The sequence below is a fragment of the Corythoichthys intestinalis genome, chromosome 21 (assembly GCF_030265065.1).
Source record: "Corythoichthys intestinalis isolate RoL2023-P3 chromosome 21, ASM3026506v1, whole genome shotgun sequence".
NCBI lineage: Eukaryota > Metazoa > Chordata > Actinopteri > Syngnathiformes > Syngnathidae > Corythoichthys > Corythoichthys intestinalis.
The window spans coordinates 34,712,088-34,730,652 of NC_080415.1; the positions used below are offsets into that span (position 1 = coordinate 34,712,088).

The window sequence follows — 18,565 nt, forward strand, 5'->3', positions numbered from 1 at the left end:
ACTTGATAATGATATTGACGGGGCCCGGCGCGGATTAATAGGGGGCCTATCTCTGTCAAAGCTGACCGAGTGGAAACACTGACAAAGAGCTTTTTACATTGAAAGTTCATGAGAATAAATGCTTAAACCTCTGAATTATTTATAGATATGGACGTAAAACTGTCTCAATTCTTGGTTAAAAGCAAAAGAAAAACGGGCAGTTAGCATTTATTTTACGCGAATATGTCAAATGTGCAAATAGTCTTTAAGCCACTGTAGTGCCGCCTTATCATCACAGAGGTTTTTCTGTTGAAAATTCTTGTGAATAAATGCTTAAATCCCTGAATTCTTAATAGATATGGGCGTAAAACAGTCTCGATTCTTGGTTAAAGGCAAAAAAACCCTTGCAGTTAGCATTTATTTTACGGAAATATTGCGAACTATGACGCCAATGCTGTAGCGGCTAATTTTTCCCATTGATTATTTTCACGGTTCAAAATGCATGCATGATATGAAAAAATTATTTAATAATTACCTTGAATCCTCGAACAAATCACTCCTGACACAATCCTTCCTGTTTGTATATGGCATAGCTTTTGTACTTTTTCAACCTCAATCCGGCGTTAGATCGTATGTTTGAGAAAAACTCCTCTTAATGTGGGCAGGCCCCCTACTTGAAGAAGTGGCGCAGTGTGTGACAGATGTGACCCGCTAATATCATTATTAAGTCTATGTTCCATGTTAGTCTGTGCAACGTAATTTAACTGTAACTTAATTTTGTTGTCTTGTTTTCACCTAATTATTTAAGTGACCTTTGACAATACAGTAGTATCAGGGGTGGAATTTAGGGGGGCGCGGCGCCGCCCGAGCCTCCAGGGGGCCTAGTTTGCTGCCGTGGTTGAGCAAGGGAAGGATTAAGCAGCAAGCTAAGATAATGTGCGGGGCTGTAATATAGTGTTAAAATTTGGTATCCTGAGGTCCCCAGTGGTTCCCACCCCTAATATACACACCACAATGCTTATGTTTTTTAACCAAAAAGGAGAATATATCTTAGTCATGTGATAACGTCTGTATAATTAGCTGGCACCTAACAAACTACATTAAGCACCACGAGGGTGCGACAATCCATAATAATTTGAATAAAGACGGGCAAATCAGAAAACATGACAACTGGGCGATTTACATGTAAAAACGCGATTCATTATACAAAAAAATCATGATCCGAAAGCTGCTCCGGAACGCTCTTTGAACTTTTGATTGAATATTTGTACTGCCTAAAATTTTAAGTTCTCAACGTATTTTCACTTCCGCAGGTGTTGAAAGACGGGATGCTGGAAAATCTGACTCCTCAGCAGTTCCTTGATGTTAACAAACCTAAATATGATGGCACCGTAAATCTAGATAAGTAAGATACATACAGTATCCTTTCTTTTGATGAAGTAGTAGATGATGCTAATGCATATCCACTCCCTCTAGAGTCACAAGAAAATCCTGTCCAGAGCTGGCCTACTTTGTCGCGTTCTCTTCGGTCAGCTGTGGCCGCGGCAATGCTGGCCAAAGCAATTACGGTTACGCCAACTCGACCATGGAACGCATTTGCGAGAAGCGGTGTCACGACGGTCTCCCCGGGCTCGCGGTCCAATGGGGAGCCATCGGGGACGTGGGCGTGGTGCTGGAGACGATGGGTGGCAACGACGCAGTAATTGGCGGCACCTTACCGCAGAGGATCGCCTCATGCCTTAACGTGCTTGACCAATTCCTGTGCCAGCGGAACCCGGTGATGTCCAGCTTCGTGCTGGCCGAGCGCACCGTCGTAAAGAACGAGGCGGGGAGCCAGAAGGATTTGGTGGAAGCCATAGCTCACATTCTGGGTAAGTTGTTGTTTTTGGCAGCCCTTTTAGTTTTTGTCTTATTCTCTTGGGTGAAAATACTTTTAGGTCTTCGTTTTGTTCGTTTTAGTCAACTAAACAAATACATACGTGGAGATGGATGGGAGGCAATGCCCACCCTAATGGCCGAAAAATGTCATTGCATGTGATTGACTTTTCTTATATAGGACTTTAAAATAAAGACCGAGCCGGTAGGGTTGTTCCGATCATGTTTTTTTGCTCCCGATCGTTTTAGTTTGAGTATCTGCCGATCCCGATATTTCCCGATCCAATTGCTTTTTTTTTTTTTTTTTTTTTGCTCCCGATTCAATTCCAATCATTCCCGATAATTTTTCCCGATCATATACTGTACATTTTGGCAATGCATTAAGAAAAAAGTGAATAAAACTCGGACGAATATATACATTCAACATACAGTACATAAGTACTGTATTTGTTTATTATGACAATAAAGCCTCAAGATGGCATTTACATTATTAACATTCTTTCTGTGAGAGGGATCTACGGATAGAAAGACTTGTGACTTTTTATATTGTGACTAAATATTGCCATCTAGTGTATTTGTTGAGCTTTCAGTAAATGATAGTGAAGGCCATGCCCAAATGCATGATGGGAAGTGGAACCATGACCGCGCGTAGTGCGACCAATTGATATATCTTCTCTGCGTTGGGAAATAACATAAGGCGTTAGGAAAAAGATCAATTGCTATCTTTCCTCCCTACATTGCTTCCCATGATAATTCTAATCGTAGGGAGAGGGATTGTAAGGCTTTGGCCAATTAAAAAAAGGCTCCAAAGGCTGCCAAAATTCACTCTACTCATTTTACGCTGCCTTTTATCTCTCTATCTACGTAAAATGTCGCCATTACAGATTGAGTGCGACATTGCGTGAGTGGGTCGTGCAGCGCATGCATTAATTGCGTTACATATTTTAACGAGATACATTTGAAAAAAAAATAATTACCGCCGTTATTGGGATAAATTTCATAACCCTACCTTAAGCCTAAACTAAAGACTCTGGATAAGTGTAATATATTATGTCTAATGTTAAATACAATTAGAAAACGATTTAATAAAAAAAATATATATATATATATATATATATATATATATATATATATTAAAAAAAAAAAAAAAAAAGGCATGGCCGATATTTTTTTGCCGATTCCGATACTTTGAAAATGACGTGATCGGACATCTCTACTAGCCGGTAAAATGTTGTCTATAAAAATTGTAAAGCAAGAAAAATAAAGGAAATTAATAAGAATCCTTCAAAGTATTTAATAATGCATCGAAATTATTTTTCGAAAAGATCATGTGACAAAACCTTAGAGCGGGAGTAGCAAACTCAGTTTGAGTCCCGGGTCACATTCATGGCAATTAGATCCCTTATGGGCCGGACCAGTTTATATTTGGCTAATTAAGTTAAATGCTGTTTGCCATTGACGGCGCTAGACGTTGTCATCACGAAAAAAATTGTTCGTCGATGAAATATTTTCGTTATCGTCATTGTTGACGATAACAACAATGAGGGTAAAGTAATAATGTTTTTATTCCTTTCATAAATGTCGTCTGATCGGACGTACCTCTACCTCAGGCGTGCGGGATGTCAACAGCCTGAATGCCGATGCCTCGTTAGCCGACTTGGGCCTGGACTCGTTGATGGGCGTTGAGGTTCGTCAGACGCTCGAGCGCGACTACGACATCGTTATGGCCATGAGAGAGATTCGGCAACTTCCCATCAACAAGCTGCGCGAACTCTCCAATAAGAAGCCAGAAGGATCAAATGGTATCGGAATGAACGCATTGCTGTTCTTGGTCAAATGAAGATTGAAAATTAAATTCATTGTAATCAATTTTACCATGCCGCAGCAAAAAAGGACGTCATTCGCACCTTGTCAGAGTCGAATCTGACTGAACTACTAGTCAACCCGGATGGTCCCACGGTGACTTTACTCAACGATGTACAGAGCCAGGAGAGGCCGCTGTTTCTCATCCACCCAATCGAAGGTTCCATTACGGCCTTCAAGACACTTGCCTCCAAGCTTAGCATACCTTGCTACGGCTTGCAGTGCACCAAAGGTATTGGCGATCATGCCAATAAAAATGGCTATGGTTTATTTGTGAAATATTACAACTCTATCCTCCCCAGATGCTCCTCTGGACAGTATCCAGTCTTTGGCAGCGTACTACGTGGATTGCATCAGTCAAGTTCAGCCGGACGGGCTTTACCGAATCGCCGGGTACTCGTTCGGAGCCTGCGTGGCGTTTGAAATGTGCACTCAGCTGCAGAACCAGAACCGACCCGTGGAGAATCTCTTCCTATTTGATGGGTCACACTCGTACGTGGCAGCCTATACACAGGTTAGCAATATGACCGTAAATTACCGTATTGGCCCGAATATAAGACGATGTTTTTGCATTGAAATAAGACTGAAAAAGTGGGAGTCGTCTTATATTCGCGGTCTAGACGCTATACCCATTCACGACGCTAGATGGCGCCAGAAATTATTGAAGCGATGTTCTGTCATGACGGGTCTCAGCTACTCTCAAGTTTAACCAGTTTGAATAATTTTATTGCAATGTTTTTCATTATTCATATTTTTTCAAGACTACAGTTAGTTAGACTTCACTTTGATGGTTAATGCAGTTATTCCAATTTTGTTGTTTTATCCCAATAGATTGGTTTATTTAAATTTCAAAAACCAGAAACCATTCATTTACGAATGTGATTGCACTTTAGTTTACATATTTAAATGTACGGATATTAAGATTTGAATAAGGCAAAATAACATGCTTTTTCTCTCAAATATATTGTTATAATCATTTGTTTCAAATGTAATTATTTTCTGTATAAAAATTAATTTGGTGTTCAAAAAGTCTTTTTTTCAAACTTGAGTCTTGAAAAAGAGGGGGTCGTCTTATAATCAGGGCAGTCTTATATTCGGGCCAATACGGTACAATTTTTGGGTGATCTCGCGCTTTCTACGGTATTTTAAACACATATGTACTTGATTTGACTAATGAAGGAAAATATATTTGGTTTTCAGAGCTACAGGGCCAAGCTGACGCCAGATAAAGAATCTGAGGCTGAAACAGAAGCGTTGTGTGCGTTCATCCAGCAGTTCACGGACTCTGAGTACAGCAAGGTAAATAACCATTGGCGTGGGAACAAAAGCCAGAATATCCGATATAAGACTTATTCCCAATTTGGAACTTTAGATCTGCCTAAATTCTAAGACGTATGACGATTAAGACTTAAAACCTAGCAGACTTAGCCATGTGTCTTAACTTTAAGCCCTGGCGAGAGATTTTCCCGACGTTTGTAGCGTAGTATGCGAAGGTCTAATATTTCTCTAGCTAATACAGCAGTCAGAATGGAAAAAAAGTATTTGATAGACTTCATATATACTTTAAACTGGGGGTGTCAAACGATTAAAATTTTTAATCGAGTTAATTACAGCTTAAAAATTAATTAATCGTAATTAATCGCAATTAATCACAATTCAAACCATCTATAAAATATGCCATATTTTTCTGTAAATTATTGATAAGACACAAGATGGATATAGCCATTCAACATACGGTACATAAGTACTGTATTTTTTTATTATTATTATAATAAATCAACAAAATGGCATTACCATTATTAACATTCTGTTAAAGCGATCCATGGATAGAAAGACTTGTAGTTCTTAAAAGATAACTGTTAGTACAAGTTATAGAAATTTTATATTAAAACCCCTCATGTTTTTGTTTTAATAAAATTTGTAAAATGTTCAATCAAAAAATAAACTAGTAGCCCGCCATTGTTGATGTCAATAATTACTTATACAATGCTCATGGGTGCTGAATCATATAAAATCATTCGCACCCAAGCGCCAGCAGAGGGAGCCAAAACTCCAAAAAACACAAGTACACGTTTCACTGTGCTGTCATTGTAAAATCTGTTTGAGTGGAGCATTTGTGCGTTAATTGCGTCAAATATTTTAACGTGATTAATTTAAAAAAAATAATTAACGCCCATTAACGCGATAATTTTGACATCCCTACTTTATACTTATTTTGTGTGTATATGTACTACTGTATATATACAGTAGGGTTGTTCCGATCATGTTTTTTTGCTCCCGATCCGATCGTTTTAGTTTGAGTATCTGCCGATCCCGATATTTCCCGATCCGACTTAACGCGACTTAAATAGTCGAAAAATATGGTAGGTGTGAGGAGTAATACGATTGTGTAAGACCTGAATGTGAAGTAAATATGGAACATCCGCTGACGGAATTAGAGCTTATCTTCTGCAATGGCCAACTATGAATGATCATTGGCTGCTCCGCCCATTTATGGGGAAACTCCATGACTCAGTGCTGAGTTGAAAAACTTAACAAAGCTACTTTGTAGAATAGGCAATTTAACTCGCTTGAGTGTAATCGGGAAGCAGTTAACGTTGAGCCCTGGTTGTCGTCCGTCTTAATCATCATCTTCCTTCTTGCTTGCTCACCAGCTTCTGGAGGCTCTTCTCCCGCTGCCAGATTTGAAAGCTCGTGTCAGTGCGGCGGTGGACCTCATCACATCCACTCACAAGAACATACGCAGAGACTTGCTCAACTTCGCAGCCTCTACCTTTTACTGTAAATTGAAGGCAGCCGACAGGTACGTCCCTGCTACCAAATACAATGGCAACGTGTGTCTCCTGCGCGCCAAAACCAGCAGCGAATACGGACAAAACCTGGGAGCGGACTACAAGCTCAGCGAGGTGAGAAGCATCAGTATTTGTTTCTTTGCATGACATATCGAATAAATTAAATTTCATACAGTGCTGGCCAATAGTATTGGCACCCCTGCAATTCTGTCAGATAATGCTCAGTTTCTCCCAGAAAATGATTGTAATTACATATGCCTTGGTAGTAATAGCTTCATTTTATTTGCGATGAAAAAAAATTAAATCATTTTACACAAAATTCAAAATATGGGCCGGACAAAAGTATTGGCACCCTCAGCTTACTACTTGGTAGCACAACCTTTAGACTAAATAACTGCGAACAACCGCTTCCGGTATCCATCAGTGAGTTTCTTACAAAGCTCTGCTGGAATTTTAGACCATTCGTCTTTGGCCAACTGCTTCAGGTCTCTGAGATTTAAAGGGTGCCTTCTCCAAACTGCCATTTTCAGATCTCTCCACAGGTGTTCTATGGGATTCAGGTCTGGACTCATTGGTGGCCTATTTAAAAGTCTCCAGTGCTTTCTCCCAAAGCATTTTCTAGTGCTTTTGAAGTGTGTGTTGGGTCATTGTCCTGCTGGTAGACCCAGCTTTCTCACACTGGGCCTTACATTATGCTGCAAAATTTATTGGTAGTCTTCAGACTTCATAATGCCATGCACACGGCCAAGCAGTCCAGTGCCAGTGGAAGCAAAGCAATCCCAAAACATCAGGTAACCTCCGCCATGTTTGACTGTGGGGACCGTGTTCTTTTCTTTGAAGGCCCCGTTTTTTTCCCTGCAAACTCTTATGTTGATGCGTTTTCCCAAAAAGCTATACTTTGGTCTCGCTTGACCAGAGAACATTCTTCCAAAACGTTTTTTGGCTTTTCTCATGTAAGTGTTGGCAAACTTCAGCCTGTCTTTTTTATGTCTCTGGGTCAGAAGTGGGGTCTTCCTTGGTATCCTACCATCAAGTCCCTTTTCATTCAGACGCCGACGATAGTACGGGTTGACACTGTTGTACCCTTGGACTGCGGGACAGCTTGAACTTGTTTGGATGTTAGTTGAGGTTTTGTCCACCATCCGCACAATCTTTTGTTGAAATCTCTCATTTTTTTTCCCGTCCACATCTCGGGAGGTTAGCCACAGTGCCATGGGCTTTACACTTATTATTGAAATTACGCACGTTAGACACAGGAACATTCAGGACTTTGGAGATGGCCTTGAGATTGCCCATGCTTCCTCACAATTTTGCTTCTCAAGTCCTCAGACAGTTCTTTGGTCTTCATTCTTTTTCTCCATGCTCAGTGTGGTACACACAAGGACACAGGACAGAGGTTGAGTCAACTTTAATTCATTTTAACTGGCTGCAAGTGTGATTTCGTTAATGCCACCACCTGTTATGTGCCACAGGTTCTGTTAATTACACAAATTAGAGAAGCATCACATGCTTTTTCAAAGGGTGCCGATACTTTTGTCCGGCCCATTTTTGGAGTTTTGTGTAAAGTAATCATGATTTTTTTTTTTTTTTTTTTTTTTTTTAATTCTCTTATGTGTTTTTTCATTGCAAGCAAAATAAATGTAGGTATTCCTACCAAAATATTTGGAACTGCAATCATTCTTTGGGAGAAATTGAGCATTATCTGACAGAATTGGAGGGGTGCCGATACTTTTGGCCAGCACTGTTGTATAGTTTTATAGGAAATTATTTGCAAATGATAGAAGTTTTCATTTATATGAATGAAATTAATATTTCGTGAACCTTTACTGTTTTTTTTTTCCAGGTATGTGACGGCAAGGTGTCTGTCCACGTCATTGAAGGTGACCATCACACAGTTTTGGAAGGAGAGGGAGTGGAATCGATCAGCAATATCATTCACAGCTCACTAGCTGAGCCAAGAGTCACAGCAAGGGAGGGTTAAAAAAAAAAAAATCTACATTTCTCACGCATATTCCACTTCCCACAAAATCTTTGTTAGGATTATCTATGTTGTTAGTTTAATTTAAGGAATATCCTAACTCAGTCTTGTGTGTACCTGTTTACATTATGTGCCATTTTTGTTTGATTGCCCCATTATCCAAAATATTTTTTCGATTGAAAAGAATTCACTCCCTCCCAGAACGTGAAACTGCTGTCTTACCCTTTTTGGATAGAAGGTATGTGCTTTGTACAGATGAGCCGAAATGTCATTTATTGGATTTTAAGTACTTTCCACAGTTGAAGCCAACTAGAAAATTGTCAGATTAGTAATCATTTTAAGTGCAAACATTTTCATGTGTCTGTTATAACAGGGTAGCTTCGCGATAATCACAAAGCCACGCTTTTGTTTTGTTTTTTTTGGTGACACTTTATTTGACAGTCATAAAACCATCATAATTATGACGTGACACAGTCATGAGCATTAATGAATGCTTATAATAGAGATGTCATTAAGTGTCATCCGGCAAATGTCACTTTTGAATGGATGTAAAAGATGCGGACTGGACATAAATTTAGCTAGATCATCTGTCATAAGCATTCATTAATGCCCATGACAATGTCATGTCATGTTTATGACAGTCTTATGACATCACTGTCAGTTTTTTTTTGTTAGTATTATGTTAAAACGGGGATATTTATGAAATTAATGTTATATAGCTTACCCTGACTCATAATGAAATAAGACCACAGTGATTATTGGTAAGCAGAGGTGTGGTCTTAAGATGTGAGAAGGGGTCAGTTCAGCCGACCTTTGAATTATGGCGATAAAAAAAGTAGCAGTACTGAATATTTTGTCTGACACGTGTAGTATTGCTCAGTTTAAACCTCTTGATACTAACATTGTAATTGTAGCTTAATGCAGCTCTGATGAGGTTGCGGGTCCAGTTTGTACTGGGTTTTCTGCTGTTTGTGTTCTTTTGTTTAACTGTATTAGTCTGTTCCCCCGTAAGCAGCTGATCTCTGAGACTGCCGATCTGGTCAATGAAGGGATGGGTGTCAAATGACAGCAAAGCGATATGGTGCAAATATGTATTTCTGAAGGCTACTGTTAGAGCTAATAAAATCCTCTTACTAGATTTTTTGTCACGCTGTGATTTTTCGTGTGAAAACACTGACGAAAAATATAAATGCAACACTTTTAAGCTTTCGTGAGCTGGACTCGAAGACTTGGAACTACACAAAACGCGATTTTCCACTCAAATAATAGCATATTTCTACATTTGACTTTTTAAACGATGTTGTCCAACTCCAAAAATCCGATATATGCGGTCGTGAATTCAACACCATGTCTAATTCATTATTTTCGATCATTAATTGTTTGTTTGGTTTTTGCACCATGAATGGAAATAGTCTGCACACCTAACAAATCCCAACAGTCTTAGACTGGAGACATCTAACGGTTATTAAGCATAACTGCGACCAGACTTTGTACAAAGCCAGCCTGCATGTCAACCCAAAACCAATATCGTTTTAAAATACTATAATTGGACAACTAATGAAAATAATTTTATTTATGGCTGGTACATTGGCTGTAATGCATGTTGGTAATGTGTGTGACTTTTGACCTGATGAAATTTAATGTCTGTGCAAGCAACCTTATTAACTGACAAATGTTGATTAGTGCTGCAACGATTAATTGATTAAATCGAGTAATTCGATTAGAAAATAGCTTCAAATCAAATTTAGCTGCTTCGAATATTCGTTTAGTGTTGTAATGGTTAGTTTTGGGTGATTCACTGCCCTCTAGTGGCAACAGTGAATGACATGACTCATTTAACATGGCTGAATCCAGCCAATCCCTGTTAAGACCAACATAAGGTAGGTTTTTGTTTGGCCTGTTTTTATTAGGGTTGTTCCGATCATGTTTTTTTTGCTCCCAATCAGATCGTTTTAGTTTGAGTATCTGCCGATCCCAATATTTCCCGATCCGATTGCTTTTTTTTTTTGCTCCCGATTCAATTCCAATCATTCCCGATAATTTTTCCCGATCATATACATTTTGGCAATGCATTAAGAAAAAAATGAATAAAACTCGGACGAATATATACATTCAACATACAGTACACAAGTAATGTATCAAATACTTGTTCTCCCCACTGTATTTGTTTATTATGACAATAAATCCTCAAGATGGCATTTACATTATTAACATTCTTTCTGTGAGAGGGATCCACGGATAGAAAGACTTGTAACTCTTAAAGGACAAATGTGACTTTGTATATTGTGACTATTGCCATCTAGTGTATTTGTTGAGCTTTTAGTAAATGATACTGTAGCCATTTAACTTCTGCCCAAATGCATGATGGGAAGTGCAACCATGACTGTGCGTAGTGGCACCAATTGATATATCTTCTCTGCGTTGGGAAGTAACATAGGGTGTTAAGGAAAAGATCATCCACTACCGTTCTTCCCCACATTGCTTCCCACAATATTTCTAATTGTTGATAGGAGTTTAAGGCTTAGCCGATTAAAAACAGGCTCCAAAGACTGCCAAAATGCTCTCTACTCATTAAATGCTGCCTGTTAGCTCTTTATATAGGTAAAACGGCGACATTACAGATTGAACACGACAATGCGTGAGTGGGTCGTGCAGCGCATGCGTTAATTGCATTAAATATTTTAACGTGATTAATTTTAAAAACATTACTGCCGTTTACACGATAAATTTGATAGCCCTACTTTAAGCCAAAACTAAAGACTCTGGATGAATGGAAGACATTTTGTCTGTAACGTTAAATACAATTAGAAAACGATTTAATTAAAAAGCATGTCCGATATTTTTTTGACGATTCCGATACTTTGAAAATGACGTGCCGACCGATCGGGACATATTTAGTCGTAATGGTTGGTTTTGGGTGGATTCACTGCCCTCTATTGGCAACAGTGAACGACATGACTCATTTAGCATGGCTGAATCCAGCCGATCCCTGTTAAGACCAACATAAGGTAGGTTTTTGTTTGACCTGTTTTTTTCATGCATTTGTAATTTAGTTGAGGCATATTTAGCCATTTTTTGTAGGAATATGTATGAATGATGATGGAAAAACCTAGCATTTTATAGCATTTAAGCTAGCCAATTGTTCTTTGTTGTACATTGGATTTTTTTATATTGTTTGAGGACAAGCTCAGGTATTTTATTTTTAAAAGTGCAACTATGCATGATTTGAACAAACACTTGGGAATTTTATTTTGTATTAGCATAAAGTGGTGGTTTGAAAGTGCAATTGTAGCAAGCCTTTGTTTTACATCTCCTAAAATGTATTCTGTAACGCATTAAGTGTTCCTAATCCAATTAATTGACTACTAAAATAGTCGATAGTGACAGCTAGTATTTATATCTGAATATATTTTGAATGTATGATTTTAAAGTCAATAAATGTGAATACAATTATAGTGTTAGGAACTTGTATTGATAGTTTGATTTTAATTTTCCATCAAAAATTATCCAGGAAAACGATCTAACGGTTTGGCCTTCGCCTGTGTGATGCAAATGTGACATTTACCTGAAGAAATTTTAAAAAAGCAAATGAGTCAATTTCAAATATATTTTAATTCTGCAAGACAAAAATAAAAAATCCCTTTGTTTGAGATTCCTTCTAATCTCGTTCTTGAATGGGCTCAGCAGACGGCAACTGTGCTTCAAAAGTTTTGAAACAATACATCAGGTGCGCTTCCTTCCGCACTCGGACAGTTTGACAGCTCAAGCGATTCAGAAGACCCTTGTAGAAAGTCGCAACACACGTCGATCTCGCCGCGATGTAGTCACGTGATTCAGAATAGTTCCAAACATGCAGCGCTCTCATGTTCTTCAATTGACGTCCACATGTCTGATGCGAAGCTAACGCGTTTGACCCCGACTCTTGGCACTCTCCGTGGACTCCGACTTCCGCTTTTCCACCATAGCTTTCAAAGCCTAAACATATAGATGAAGACATTTTAAAACGGAAGACATAGCGTCATAGACTTCAAAAAGCTATTGACCTGACGCCTCATCAGAGGGGGCCGAGCTTCATTTAGTAATAGCCGAAGACTGCACACTTATGTCGGATTTAAGCTTGGATTTAACTACGCATACAAACAGGAAGGATTGTCTCAGGAGTGATTTGTTCCAGGATTCAAGGTAAATATTACATTTTTCGTACCATGCATGCGTGATTAAAGCATTTATTCGTAGGAATTTTCTTCTTTGTTTACACATGGAACTGACTAGCCTCATACTTGGCGATATTTACGCGAAATAAATGCTACCTGTACGGTTTCTTTGCTTTTAACCAAGAATCGAGACCGTTTTACGTCCATATCTGTGAGGAATTCGGAGATTTAAGCATTTGTTCACAAGAATTTTCATCAGAAAAGCCCTGTTTACATATGGCGCCCGCTTGCCTCATTCGCTAACATGGACAAAGTTCCTTGCTACAATATATGTAAAATAAAAGCTAACTTCAGTTTCTTTGCTTTTAACCAAGAATCAAGACCGTTTCACGTCCATATCTATGAAGAATTCGGGGATTTAAGCATTGACAAGAATTTGCCAGAAAAGCTCTGTTTACGCCAGGCTCATTCGCTAACAAAGTAGCATTGTAATTCGTCAATATACGTAAAATAAACACGAACTTCACGGTTTCATCGCTTTTAACCAAGAATCGACTCTTTTACGTCCATATCTATGAAGAATTCGGAGATTTAAGCATTTGTTCATAAGAATTTTCGCCAGAAAAGCTCTGTTTACATATGGCGCCCGCTAACCTCATTCGCTAACATAGTAGCATGGTGCTTCGTCAATATACGTCAAATAAACGCTAACTTCACGTTTTTTTTGCCTTTAACCAAGAATCTAGACTGTTTCACGTCCATATCTATGAAGAATTCGGGGATTTAAGCATTGACAAGAATTTGCCAAAAAAGCTCTGTTTACGCCAGGCTCATTCGCTAATAACAAAGTAGCATTGTAATTCGTCAATATACGTAAAATAAACACTAACTTCACGGTTTCATCGCTTTTAACCTTTAACCTTTTACGTCCATATCTATGAAGAATTTTCGCCAGAAAAGCTCTGTTTACATATGGCGCCCGCTAGCCTCATTCGCTAACATACTGTAGTAGCATGGTGCTTCGTCAATATACGTAAAATAAACGCTAACTTCACGTTTTTTTTGCCTTTAACCAAGAAATCGAAACTGTTTCACGTCCATATCTATGAAGAATTCAGGGATTAAGCATTTATTCACAAGAATTTTCACCAGAAAGCTCTGTTCACATATGGCGCCTGTTAGCCTCATTCACTAACATAGATGAAGTACCATACTACAATATATGTAAAATAAACGCTAACTTCACGGTTTCTTTACTTTTAACCAAGAATCGAGACGGTTTTACGTCCATATATATGAAGAATTCGGGGATTTAAGCATTTATTCACAAGAATTTTCGCCAGCAAAGCTCTGTTTACATATGGCGCCCGCTAGCCTCATTCACTAACAGTCGCATGGTACTCCGTTAAACGACATAAAATAAACGCTAACTTCACGCTTTCTTTGCTTTTAACCGAGAATCGAGACTGTTTTACGTCCATGTCTATGTCGCCAGAAAAGCTCTGTTTACATATGGCGCCCGTTAGCCTCATTCACTAACATAGATGGAGTACCATGCTACAATATATGGAAAATAAACGCTAACTTCACGGTTTCTTTGCTTTTAACCAAGAATCGAGACAGTTTTACGTCCATAGCTATGAAGAATTCGGGGATTTAAGCATTTATTCACAAGAATTTTCGCCAGCAAAGCTGTTTACATATGGCACCCGCTAGCCTCATTCGCTAACAGTCGCATGGTACTTCGTCAAATTACATAAAATAAATGCTAACTTCACGCTTTCTTTGCTTTTAATCGAGACTGTTTTACGTCCATGTCTATGTCGCCAGAAAAGCTCTGTTTACATATGGTGCCCGCTAGCCTCATTCGCTAACATAGACGAAGTACCATGCTATAAGTAAAATAAATGCTAACTTCACGGTTTACCATGCTATATGTAAAATAAATGCTAACTTCACGGTTGCTTTTGCTTTTAACCAAGAATTGAGACGGTTTTACGTCCATATCTATGAAGAATTCGGCAATTTAAGCATTTATTCACAAGAATTTTCACCAGAAAAGCTGTTTACGTATGACGCCCGCTAGCCTCATTCGCTAACAGTATATAGTGGTATAATGATAAAAAAGGCCTATTCTATAATAGGTTGTGATTGTATATAGAATTAATAATCTATTTACATTTTATTTATACTTGTTTCTGCATGTTTTCCTAAAGTATTACATTTCTAAGGTTAAATTGAGTTAATTATTAGCTGTTGCAAACTTGCAGTAAATAAAAATAAGTTGCTATTTTGGTCAAAAACTTATATATGTTAAATATTGCTATTGATCCAGAAAATATAGGTGATTATCTCTGCATTTGGTGATTTTTGTGCAGCTAATGTAAAATCTGAGACTTTTAAAGCCATTTTAAGTTGTGTTATACTTATATAGAAAATAATGAATCGGGATTTTATAAGGGAACGACTTTGAATTTTTTGATGCCGCTGCTAAGGTAGGTGCTTGTTTTGGTTTTAAGTCAGTAGCAGCTTTGGTTTTGTAAAAATTTGAAGTTTTTGAAAATCGGCCCAGTTCCCCGTATCATGTCCATAGGTTATGAAGTCTATGATAGCATATATTTTCCTTCCCACCTATACATACCTGTTTGGTAGGAAGAACATAGCTAGGGTTCAAAGCAGCAACGAGATTCCGGAACCCAATGTTCTCCACAATAGAGCAGGGCTGGGAACCCTTGATGACCATCTCAACCAAACCGTCATCTGCATCACTGAACTAATTGGAAAATGAAAAATTAATTAAAATGATGGGGATTCAAAACCACGACTTAGTGGCTTATACATGTACTTAAATGCTTTCAATAGCATCTTCAAATGAGTATCACATTTTAATGTTGATTCCTTGTCGTAATGTGATATATACAGTTGTGGTCAAAAGTTTACATACACTTGTGATGAACATAATGTCATGGCTCTCTTGAGTTTCCAGTTATTTCTACAACTCTGATTTTTCTCTGATTGATTGGAACAGATACTTCTTTGTCACAAAAAACCATTCATGAAGTTTGGTTCTTTTATGACTTTATTATGGGTGAACAGAAAAAAGTGATCAAATCTGCTGGGTCAAAAATATACATACAGCAGCGCTAATATTTGGTAACATGTCCCTTGGCCATTTTCACTTCAATTAGGTGCTTTTGGTAGCCATCCACAAGCTTCTGGTTGAATCTTTGACCACTCCTCTTGACAGAATTGGTGCAGTTCAATTAAATTTGATGGCTTTCTGACATGGACTTGTTTCTTCAGCATTGTCCACAAGTTCAAGTCAGGACTTTGGGAAGGCCATTCGAAAACCTTGATTCTAGCCTGATTTAGCCATTCCATTACCACTTTTGATGTGTGTTTGGGGTCATTGTCCAGTTGGAACACCCAACTGCGCCCAAGACCCAGTCTTCGGGCTGATGATGTTAGGTTATCTTGAAGAATTTGAAGGTAATCCTCCTTCTTCATTATCCCATTTACTCTCTGTAAAGCACCAGTTCCATTGGCAGCAAAACAGCCCCACAGCATAATACCACCACCACCGTGCTTGACGGTAGGCATGGTGTACTTGGGGTTAAAGGCCTTACCTTTTCTCCTCCAAACATATTGCTGGGCATTGTGGCCAAACAGTTCGATTTTTATCACAGAACTTTCCTCCAGAAGGTCTTATCTTTGTCCATGTGATCAGCAGCAAACTTCAGTCGAGCCTTAAGGTGCTGCTTTTGGAGCAAGGGCTTCCTTCTTGCACGGCAGCCTCTCAGTCCGTGGAGATGCAAAACACGCTTGACTGTGGACACTGACACATGTGTTCCAGCAGCTTCTAATTCTTGGCAGATCTGCTTTTTGGCGATTCTCGGTTGAATCTTCACCCTCCTGACCAATTTTCTCTCAGCAGCAGGTGATAGCTTGCGTTTTCTTCCTGATCGTGGCAGTGACAAAACAGTGCCATGCACTTTATACTTACAAACAATTGTTTGCACTGTTGCTCTTGGGACCCTCAGCTGCTTTGAAATGGCTCCAAGTGACTTTCCTGACTTGTTCAAGTCAATGATTCGCTTTTTCAGACCCATGTATGTCTATTTTTGACCCAGCAGATTTGATCACTTTTTCTGTTAACCCATAATAAAGTCATAAAAGAACCAAACGTCATGAATGTTTTTTTGTGACAAAGAAGTATCTGTTCCAATCACTCTATCGGAGAAAAATCAGAGTTGTAGGAATAACTGGAAACTCAAGAGAGCCATGACATTATGTTCTTCACAAGTGTATGTAAACTTTTGACCACAACTGTAATTTAATCAGGTCATTTTGTGGGTTCGCGCTGGCTTTCATTAAAGAATGAAAGATGCTTAATCACACGTAACCGCTTCATGATGGCGGCCGATGACCTTACTGTATGTCGCTCACTCTATTGAAGCAATCATCAATCCTACGAATTGATTTTATACAACTCCTAGCAAAAAGTATGGAATCACCCGTCTCGGAGGAGCACTCACTCAGACATTTTATTATGTAGAACAAACTCAGACAAAAAGCTAGAATAAATATGAATTAGTTCAAAAGTGCAACTCTTTAGCATTCAGAAACACTAAAATAAATGAATAAACATTGTGGTGGTCAGTAAATGTTAATTTTATAGAGCAAGTGCGGGGAAATATATATGGAATCACTCCATTCTGGGGGAAAACTATGCAACCATGAGAAACAAACAAAGAAATAACACATCTCTAGTATTTAGTAGCACCACCTCTGGCTTTTATAACAGCTTGCAGTCTCTGAGGCATGGACTTGATGAGTATTCCTCATCAATTTGGTGCCAACTCTCTTTGATTGCAGTTGCCAGATCATCCTTGCAGGTGGGAGCTTTGTTGTGGACCATTTTTTTCAATTTCAGTTTCATTTCTGTATTTTCTACTCAAAATGGAGGTATTACATATTTTTTTCTTCAAAATGGAGTGATTCCATATTAATTTCCCTGCACTTGCGCTATAAAAGGAACATTTACTGACCACCACAATGTTTTTCATTCATTTCTTTTAGTGTTTCTGAATGCCAAACAGTTGCACTTTTGAACAAATTCATTTTTTTTAATGATAAAATGTCTGGTGAGTGCTCGTCCGAGACTGGTGATTCCATACTTTTTTTGCTCAGGGTTGTATTTGTATTATTTCTTTTACCTGTGTTCGGTTGTCCATAGCCAATCTCTTTCTCACGCAGGGATCTGTAATGCCTTAGCCTAGATGAAGTGTCGTCGTTGTATCCGAGCTCTTTGGAACACACCACGTCAGGCACTTCACCTTAAAATGAAAAGATGGATTATATTGACAATTAATCGCATCAAAATACAAATTAAATTCCATCTATAATACGTAATTTTTACTTTTAAGAGTAATAATATGGAGATGTTCCCTCATAGGGAGTGTGACAACATACACACAGTACCTCACAGTCATAAAAATATGATATAGCAATGTCACTCCTGTAGGTCAGCAGTGCCAAGACGCTCCCTGAAAATCTTCGAACAACATATTATACATATAAAAATATTAACTTTTGGGTCCAGTAGGAGAAGTGGCCACATCCAGTACATCCCTTAAGTATAACCGACTTTTTAAAATTTTTTTTTAATGTAGTGTATGTGGGAAATTCATTCCCCGAATAGTATTATCGTAAAATGGCAGGTTGTGCAATGTTTTTTTTCTCAAAATGGCGTGAACGTGCTTGTGGAAGCTGATTTAGCCACAGAACAGGATTAGAGCTAAAACAAATACTCAAGTAACTCAAGTTTAAAAACTAGGCCTGTCAAAATTATCGCGTTAACGGGCGGTAATTAATTTTTTAAATTAATCACGTTAAAATATTTGACGCAATTAACGCACTTCTCC

General features: G+C 38.4%; 1 protein-coding gene across 1 annotated transcript in view; it reads left to right on the forward strand.

Moving 5' to 3' along the window:
- The window catches only part of fasn (fatty acid synthase), a 57,347-nt gene extending 47,722 nt beyond the window's left edge, over positions 1 to 9,625 (forward strand). Inside the window, exons 35-42 of the mRNA XM_057826903.1 lie at positions 1,293 to 1,384; positions 1,456 to 1,850; positions 3,465 to 3,656; positions 3,740 to 3,949; positions 4,020 to 4,231; positions 4,918 to 5,016; positions 6,372 to 6,623; positions 8,353 to 9,625. Coding sequence (XP_057682886.1) covers positions 1,293 to 1,384; positions 1,456 to 1,850; positions 3,465 to 3,656; positions 3,740 to 3,949; positions 4,020 to 4,231; positions 4,918 to 5,016; positions 6,372 to 6,623; positions 8,353 to 8,490 — 1,590 coding nt within the window. The 3' untranslated portion in view covers positions 8,491 to 9,625. The remainder of the gene's footprint in view (positions 1 to 1,292; positions 1,385 to 1,455; positions 1,851 to 3,464; positions 3,657 to 3,739; positions 3,950 to 4,019; positions 4,232 to 4,917; positions 5,017 to 6,371; positions 6,624 to 8,352) is intronic.
- The last annotated feature ends 8,940 nt before the right edge of the window (positions 9,626 to 18,565 follow it).